The sequence below is a fragment of the Cygnus olor genome, chromosome 3 (assembly GCF_009769625.2).
Source record: "Cygnus olor isolate bCygOlo1 chromosome 3, bCygOlo1.pri.v2, whole genome shotgun sequence".
NCBI classification, from domain to species: domain Eukaryota; kingdom Metazoa; phylum Chordata; class Aves; order Anseriformes; family Anatidae; genus Cygnus; species Cygnus olor.
The window spans coordinates 5,195,024-5,204,226 of NC_049171.1; the positions used below are offsets into that span (position 1 = coordinate 5,195,024).

The 9,203-nt window shown below is 43.3% G+C and overlaps 1 protein-coding gene across 1 annotated transcript; it reads left to right on the forward strand.

Moving 5' to 3' along the window:
* Nucleotides 1-221: 221 nt before the first annotated feature.
* On the forward strand, nucleotides 222-8,863 carry LOC121067506 (cytochrome P450 2K6-like). Its single transcript, XM_040552102.1, has 9 exons — nucleotides 222-407; nucleotides 1,365-1,527; nucleotides 3,398-3,547; nucleotides 5,154-5,314; nucleotides 5,982-6,155; nucleotides 7,141-7,282; nucleotides 7,450-7,634; nucleotides 7,859-8,000; nucleotides 8,622-8,863. Exons 1-9 carry the CDS (start codon nucleotides 222-224, stop codon nucleotides 8,807-8,809), a joined length of 1,491 nt encoding a protein of 496 aa, XP_040408036.1. The 3' UTR covers nucleotides 8,810-8,863.
* The last annotated feature ends 340 nt before the right edge of the window (nucleotides 8,864-9,203 follow it).

Here is a 9,203-nt window from a genome sequence, read left to right on the forward strand (position 1 = left end):
CAGTAACCAGGATAGCGTAAAGTGAGTGTATATGTTGGTGAGAGTGTTAAGTAGGTATTCTTCAATGGTAAAATCCCAGAAGGGAGCTGAAACTTCTACCATTTCTTAGAGGTTAAGCTCATACCTCTATAGGTGTAGAAGTGCCGTTACTGCTTGAAACAACTTCTGACAGGAGATTGTTTGAATTTTCATCTCCTCAGCTAAGCCTTTGCTGAAAGATAATGGATTGGGCCAGCCTTGTTCCTGTGGGGTTACTGTTTGTCCTCATTCTCCTGCTGATTGTGAAAAGACAATATTTCTGGAAGAGCCATGTGAATAAGAACCTTCCCCCAGGACCCAAGCCTTTACCCATCATTGGAAATCTGCACATCTTGGACTTGAAGAAACTTGACGGGACAATGATAAAGGTAACTTCTGTAGTTCTATTTCTCAGAGCTCTCACTCTAAGGCAGAGTTATAGATACAAAGTTTTCTCAAGGAATGGAAATCACAAACACAACGGGATTTATTCTCTGCAGAACTGCTATTCCTATTATATGATATTGTGTTGGTGCGGGGCAATTGGCTTCCAGCCATATTAACAAGAGAATTGACCTACTTCTGTTGAACACAGGAAATGCTGGGGCTCTCCAGGCAAGGGTAACTAGAAGAGAGGGGCCCTGGATCTCTTGTTCTTAAAGGAAATTCCACCAGCAACTGCTGAAACATTTAGGGAGGAGAACAGAGCTTTTTGGAAGATGTTTGCTAGATTAAGCCATCAGGGAACTGACAGCAAACAAATTCTTGATCCTCTCCCTTGATGGAAAAATCTTTCTGGTTTCCCAGAGCAAACTAGGAAACAAACTAGCACTGCTTGTTCTTTCATACCTTGTAGCAGTAAACGCCAGGATTTGAGGAAAGATAGTGTGTGACAGTCAGATAGTGTATGATTTTTGGTGTAGACTCACTGTGCTATTCCTCAAAACCACAAACAGCAAATCTAAGTGTTTCAGGGAGTTCCTGTATCCTACCATGTACTACCACCTTGGAAATCAGTCTCCTTTTGGGTAGGTGAACATTTCCAGCTGTCCTCTGTGAGTTCTCTGCTTCTAAATCAAAAGTTAGAGACAGTGCAGTGGACACAGCTAGCCTCCTAAAAGTCAAATATCTAGCAGAGAAATCAAATATCTAACAGAAGATTACAGACCCCATTGTGATTCTTTGTATTTATTCACAATAGCTCCAATATTTGTATGACAAATTCTCAATATTTTTGGCAGAAGATGAAAAGCCAGTGCCATGTGAGAAGAACATTGAACCCGATGAAAAACAAGTATTTTTAACCTTGCTGAATATCATCTTCTTGCTTCCTTTCATTCCACTAGCTGTCTGAAACATATGGCCCACTGTTCAGAATTCAAATGGGACCAAAGACAGTGGTGGTGCTATCAGGATATGACACAGTGAAGGAAGCTCTGGTGAACCATGCAGATGCATTTGCAGGGAGACCTAAAATACAAATAATCAAAGAAACAGGAAAAGGAAAAGGTGAGTGTGCTGTTCTGTTCCCCATACACCTGCTTTCTGCAAAGAAAGATAACAGGATGAGGTTTTCTCCATGAAAAGGGGAATGCTGAACCTCTCACTTTGTTTTGCTATGCGTGTGAAACAATTTGAGTGGTGATATCTATCAAGGATAAGAAGAGATGATATCCTTAATTTACACACAAACACCTCATTTAGAGGTCTGAACCAGCTGCTGAGACTTAGGGATGTTATGTTGAGGAGCTGTGCAATGGGTTGACCTTCACTGGCAGCCAGCCAGACATTTACACTCACACTCCAGCTGTTCTCTCACTTCCCCTCCTCAACAGGACAGGAGGAGAAAATAAGATGGAAAAGCCTTTGGGTCAAGATAAAGACAGGGAGATCACTTACCAATTGCTGTTATAGGCAAAACAGATTCAGCTTGGGGAAAATTAATGTACTGTCAACTAAAAAACGGAATAGGATGACGAAAAACAAAGCAAAAGCACCTTCACCCAACCCACCCCTTCTTCATAAGCTCAACTTCACTCCTTAGCTTCTGAATCCTCTACCTCTTCCCCACCCAAAGCGGTGCAGGGGAATGGGCAATGGGGAGTTGCAATCAATGTACAGCACTTCATTTCTGCCACTCCTTCCTCCTCACACTTTTCCCCTGCTCCAGTGTGGGGTCTCTCCCATAGGCTACAGCCCTTCATGAACTGGTGCAGTTCATGAAGGGCTCAGCTTTGGCCAACAGTCGGTCCAGCTGGTAGTCAGATGGAACTGGTCCTGACACCAGGACAGGCCCTGGCCTCTTCTTACAGAGCCACCGCTGCAACCCCTCTTTCTACAAAAACCTTGCCACATAAACCCTAAACAAACTGGCAGAGAAGTGTCTGTTATATCAGTAGCACTACCTCAAAATACTTCTGTGAGATTGATGTTATTGAAGGCCTATTTAAAAAAAAAAAATCAAGTTTAATTTACATTTTTCTCTTTAAGGGAAAATAAACAACAATTCAAGACTTTAGTTTTTTTCCTTAGAGGGACCCCACTCTTGCTCTGAGTTCTTCTGGGCAGAATATACCCTCTACAGATGTTACACACGGAACAAGAGCTTTTGATTCCCATAAATATTGATGGAATACATGGAAATAGGGACATGAGTAACTAATATGTCATTAAATGTCAACCTATCTGTAAATATTTTCTTTCCTTCCTAGAAACACTTTCTTGAACAGGACTACAAAAGAATAATGATAGGTGTAATGAAAGTTAATAGCAGTGTCATCTTGACCAAAACTTCTCTGAATATACCACTGAAGATTCTCTGCAGCTATTCTAGGATGTATAGGGGTGATTCCCATGACAGAGTGAGGAAATTTTCCAAACTGGTGTCCATGACACAGGTTCTCATTTAGCCCCTATGGTCGCTGAAGGAACATGGGCGCTCTCGAGGGGGAAGGATTTGTCAGCCTAAGGGAGACATGAGCATGAAAGAGCATACCCGTCATCTCAGGAGATGTCCCAGAGACACAAATCCAACTCTAAACCAAATTGAGCAAAAGTGTCCTAATGTCTCAGAACACATCAGACACCATGTAAATTCAGAGCAGTGGCTACTTCCCTCAGAGCATTCTCCTGACATATTTTTCCTTTCTTTTCATTTACATGGAGACACAATCTGTTTTGAGAGCAGCAGAGTGATTTCCCTGTCCTTATCTCAACCCATGAGCCTTTCTTCATCTTATCTTCTCCCCTTGTTCTTTTCAGGAAAGGGATTGAGATATGAGCGTGGTGGACCTTAGCTGTCCATCAGTGTGAAACCACCACAGGGTAGATGAGGAATCTGCTGAAAATTCTGCTTATGTGCTTTCATGTTCAATTTCAGGAGTTATATTTTCTTATGGAGAAAACTGGAAAGTAATGCGAAGATTTACTCTTACAACCTTACGAGACTTTGGAATGGGAAAGAAGGCCATAGAGGATCGTGTTGTAGAAGAGTATGGATACCTGGCAGATGTCATTGAGTCACAGAAAGGTGGGGAGACTACTACCTCCATAACATGTCTCTGACTTTTCTCAGAAAACATTTTCAGGAATGCCAAGATTCAAGGGAGAGGCTTAGAACACTTTCAGAGATATACCTTTTTCCAGCATCTGTGCTGGATGATGAGTTTACATGAGTTCTGTCTTTCTCCCTGTCTCTCCACCTGGCAATTGCCTGACATGCAAATGAAAACATTTATTGAGGCTCTGAACGTCAAACATGGAGGCAAACAGCACTGTTGAGGAAAGAGATTTGTTCCTCCACGTGCAGCACCTCTACAAATTACAGTCTTTGATTGATCAAAGAGCAAAGGGAGAAAAGCAGAAGGCAACTGCAAGGACTTGCATGTCTAGACTGAAAAAATCATTGTCCCTAGAGGCACACATCTGGGAAATCCCTCCCAGTAGGAGACAGAAGATCCATTTATAGATGCCACCATCATCATCCAGGACTGTTTCTCACTAGGCTTAGTTACCAAGGGCAGGAATTAGAATGGAATCATAGATTCATAGACTCGTATAACGTTTTGGATTGGATCATCTAATCTTAAAGATAATCTAATCCAACCCCCCTGCCATAGACAGGGGAACCTTCCACTAGATCATGTTGCTCAAAGCCCCATCCAACCCAACCTTGAACCTGACCTTGACTTTCCCCCAGGGATGGGTCATCAACAACTTCTCTGGGCAACCTGGTCCAATGCCTCACCACCCTCTGAGTGAAGAATTTCTTCCTAATATCTAATCTAAAACTATCTTCTTTGAGTTTTAAACCATTACCCCTTGTCCTATCACTACATACCCTTATAAAAAAAAATAAATAAATAAAAAGTCTCTCTCCATCTCTCTTATAAGCCTTCTTTAAGTATTGAAAGGCCGCAATAAGGTCTCCATGGAGCCTTCTCTTCTCCAAGCTAAGCAATCTCTCAGCCTGTCTTCCCAGGAGAGGTGCTCCAGCCCTCTGATCATTCTGTGACTTCAGCAGGCAGCTGTTTCAACCAAGTAGACTTGCCATAAAAACAGATTTCTATATCATCTTTCTAGTTAGGCTTCAAGTCCCCACCTCGAAGCCCTGAAAGCAGGAGCTATGTCCAGCTGCAAAGTTGCACCAGAGGGACCTACATACTGTAGAACTGAGAGCCCCAGCAGGAAAGAATGAGTGACCAAGAGCTACTTCTTTAGGAAATTTGACTTAAATGTTCTAGACAAGCACAGTCCAATTCTCAAATATTGGTAAAAAGGGACTGCTCAGGATAGCACTAACAGGGGAAGTGGCAATTGCTGAGAGTTTTCCTTATACTTGGAAATTTTAAGACCATGTATGATCAAGAAGAGCAGACTGGGGAAGGGCCATAAAGACCCAGGACCACAATGGTCTTGAAGAAAATGGAGAGGAGCACAAAAACTCACTTTCAATCTCAGGTCTCTTAAAAGCTTTTGGTGACTTGTGAACCAGGAGATGGGGGAAACTTTCTTCCTGACAACTCTGTGCCTATCGTATCCTGGACTTTCACAGAGCCTCTGCATGCTACTGTAATATTTTAATTAATTACAATAACCATTGACTATGTTGTTTGCACCACCTTTTCCTATGCTAGGGAAGCCCCTTGAGATGACTCTGATAATGAATGCTGCTGTTGCTAATGTCATTGTATCCATATTGCTTGGAAAACGGTATGACTATGAAGACCCCACATTCAAAAGACTCCTGTCATTGATGAATGAAAATATAAGACTTTTTGGAAGGCCATCAGTTTCGGTAATTCATACTGTTTGAATGTTGCTCTTCAAAATCACATGCTACACGAAGCATTAACAGTACACCTACCTCACTCCTGATCATTGCAATTCATTTATCTGCACGTGACAAATGCATTCTGAAATGGCAGAAAGGAGACCTCTGGTGCTAGATGAATTTCTCTTAGCAGCATAGCCTGGAGATTACAAGTTCCTCATTTCATGAAGAAGAACTGAAGAACGTGCAATACAATACAAGGAGAGTGTCCCCAAGTGATAGAAGTTGATCATTATTCCCCATCTCCCATACAAACAATATAAAAAAAAATGTGAATATGTCTGTAACTGTCTCTTAAATAGTAACTGTCTCTTGATACATCCAATTCCAATAATGTGGAGAGGGAGGGATGAATTCTCTAGGAGTGGACAGCTAGAAAACTGTGTCAAGGACATATAAACATTGGATTTCTAGGCCACCATCAGCTAGTGTGATTAATATATAGTGTAAGAGAGAATAAATTTAGCTATTTACATAGCTGGCCAGAGAAGGAGGACAAAGGGTGTTTTGCATCATGAATATAAGACTATACACCTTTTTCTGTACGGGCTTTTGTTAATACTTACTGTTGAGCAGTGGTACATTTACTTAGCAGCTGCTTTTTCTTCTTCTTCATCTCTGCATCTTGTAGCTGTACAATATATTCCCAGCCCTTGGATTCTTCCTGAAGGACCACAAAGCTTTTCTTGAGAATGTGAAAGAAGTCAATGCTTTTATCAAGGTTACTTTCATAGAACATCTTAAAGTCCTGGACAGAAATGACCAGAGGAGCTTCATTGACGCTTTCCTGGTCAGACAACAAGAGGTAATTGAATCCCAGAAACTCCTTCAAATCTCTTCACTTTCCTTTCAAGTCTTTACAGCTCAATAAGTATTCTTCATCAGAGATCTAGCATGTGCTAAAGTCCTACTAAAAACTGTGCTAGATTCGAAAGACTGTGCCTTTATTTCAGCTAGAAGATAAAATAATCACAGGCAAGCATCTTCCCTGTGTCCCTATTAATTTATAAGGAAAATACAAAACCAAGCAAAGTATGAGAAGAAATCTTTACTTGTAGTTTAAAATCCTGTTCTGTACCCCAGCATTTCTGATTCTTTTTTATAAAATACTGTCCCCCTTCATAGATGCATACCCTGGGAAAGCTCTAGGACTCTTCAGCACATATTTCTTGTTTTCAGTTGGCATCTCACACAAAATTTTATATACCTGCTTCCACAAAAAACACACTTTAGTTCTACAGGTCTTGTAAAAATGAAGCAGGGTTTGTACCCACAAATGTTGGCCACTGGAACTCAGAGGAACATGAACCATCTTCTAGGGTTGTTTTTTTGTTTGTTTGTTTGTTTGTTTTGGTGCTAGGGGCAGGTAAAGGCAATATCACAATGAGCCAAGTCCCCAGTACCTCTTGAGCTCACGTGAAAGCCCAGCCCTGGCAGCAAATCTGTTCTTCCCAAGAAATTTCGTTCTGTAATATGCTCTGCTCCATGACCCAGGAAAAGAAAAACTTGATTTAATTATTTGGGTGGCCCCAGTCATTCCTGTTATTACTGAAATTAACCTTGCTGACTTGATTGTGTGTTCTTGTGGGCAGCAGAGACAGTCCAAGCACTCAGTGCTTCAGGACTCAGCTTATTACAGATTTCTCAAGGCATCACTTCAAAACCTTCTCCTTTAAAATTTTAACTCCTCCCTGAGGTTTGCATATGACTTTTTTTTTCCTGTTCTCTGATGAAAAACCACCTTCTTGAATCTTTAACCAGATGATAAAATTATTGTTTCATTTCTCCAGGAGAATGGAAAGGACAATGGTTTTTTTGATAATGAAAACTTAACTGAGGTTGTGAGAAATCTGTTTGCAGCTGGTACAGATACCACATCCACCACTTTGCGCTGGGGCCTTCTGCTCATGATGAAATATCCTGAAATTCAGAGTAAGTGGAAACTGGGCATCCAGTGGCTTCCTTCTCATCAGGTCACCTTGAATGTGACTTCAGACTAAACAGGGTTGAATAAAAAAGTGAATTCTCCATATCCCATTATTCTAACAAGATAAAGAGATGTTCAAGCAGTCTATGTATGATCCATGTTTCTTTCACAGAAAAAGTCCAAGAAGAGATAGAGCAAGTGCTAGGATCAAACCCCCCACGAACTGAGCATCGGACTCAAATGCCATATACAGATGCTGTTATCCATGAAATTCAGAGGTTCGCTAATATCCTGCCATTGAGCCTGCCTCATGAGACTACTGCAGATGTCAATCTCAAAGGCTATTTCATTCCCAAGGTGAGATGCCAGGAGCACTCCTTTCCTTCTCTCTGTCCCCAGTGCATCCCCCCTTCAAGTCTGGCATCCAGGGATGCTCGCTCACTGCAGGGTTCTCACACACTCTCACTTTGTCAGGAGTTCCCCAGGTAAAGTGTGTTTATTCAGCTCCAACACTCATCATCACTCCGATGGCCACACCACCACCACTGTCAATGTAGTAACTGCTCTGCCTTGGCTTGCAGGGAACCTACATCATCCCCTTGCTGACTTCTGTCTTGCGAGACAAATCCCAGTGGGAGAAACCAGACACCTTCTACCCTGAGCACTTCCTCGACTCGGAGGGGAAGTTTGTAAAGAAAGATGCTTTCATGCCTTTTTCAGCAGGTACCTTCTATTCCATTTTTAGGGCTCTGGAAGGAACTGGGCATCCAAGAATCCTTCCTTCCCACTGGAGTTGGTCTCCTCCTCCCCTCTCCTCTCCTCTCCTCTCCTCTCCTCTCCTCTCCTCTCCTCTCCTCTCCTCTCCTCTCCTCTCCTCTCCTCTCCTCTCCTCCTCTCCTCTCCTCTCCTCCTCTCCTCTCCTCGAGTCTCCTCTCCTCTCCTCGAGTCTCCTCTCCTCTCCTCGAGTCTCCTCCCTCGAGTCTCCTCTCCTCGTCTCCTCGAGTCTCCTCTCCTCTCCTTCCCTTCCATCCTCTCCCCTCCTCTCCCCTCTCCTCTCCTCTCCTCTCCTCTCCTCTCCTCTCCTCTCCTTCCTCTCCTCTCCTCTCCTCTCCTCTCTCCTCCCTCCTCCCTCCTCTCTCCTCTCTCCTCTCCTCTCCTCTCCTCTCCTCTCCTCTCCTCTCCTCTCCTCTCCTCTCCTCCCTTCCTTCCAACTGCTAAATTCAATGGTCCAGCTTTACCAAAGGACCAGGACTTTTAATTCACCCCACTAAAGCTTAAAACCCCCACAACTACAGAAGCAGCTCCCACTGACTCTCTTACGGTCCATTCTGCATTTCATTCCAGGACGAAGGATCTGTGCTGGTGAGACTCTTGCCAAAATGGAGCTCTTCCTCTTCTTCACCAGCCTCCTACAGAGGTTCACCTTCCATCCTCCCCCAGGAGTTTCCACCTCAGACCTGGACCTCTCCCACACTACTGGGCTTACCGTTCCCCCAGTGACTTATGAGGTCTGTGCAGTGCCACGTTCCTAGGGGGTTTCTCAGCCATCTTCTTTCCCTGAAATACCCAGATGAAATATTTTAGTCTGTCTCTAGTCCCACGTGGGAGGTTTGGTACTTCTGAATCTGATAAGGGATGTTTAGCCCAAGTACACCTTGAATCACAGCAAGAGGTATGTCACTCACCATTACAGCAGGCGGCAGTCTTGACATTCAGCCACTCCTTGAACGGGCAAATTGATGGTCTCTGTGAGGATGAATCCCATGATGGGATAGCAAAGTCCATTTCATTCAGTCCATTCCTACACCACTGCATGTTGTCTTCAAGGAAAGAGGCTGAGGCTGGACTCTGGGCCAGAGCTCACAGGGTCCTGCACAGATCTCACACACGCAAGTCCTCTCCCCTTCCACACCTCCATCACAGCTG

What these genes read in the sequence shown, in the direction of transcription:
- LOC121067506 (XM_040552102.1), top strand. Translation starts at nt 222, where the DNA reads ATGGATTGGGCCAGCCTTGTTCCTGTGGGGTTACTGTTTGTCCTCATT. An exon ending in TGTCATTGAGTCACAGAAAG is followed by an intron (nt 3,548 to 5,153) that starts GTGGGGAGACTA and finishes TTCCTATGCTAG; the next exon opens with GGAAGCCCCTTGAGATGACT. An exon ending in GAAATATCCTGAAATTCAGA is followed by an intron (nt 7,283 to 7,449) that starts GTAAGTGGAAAC and finishes TTTCTTTCACAG; the next exon opens with AAAAAGTCCAAGAAGAGATA.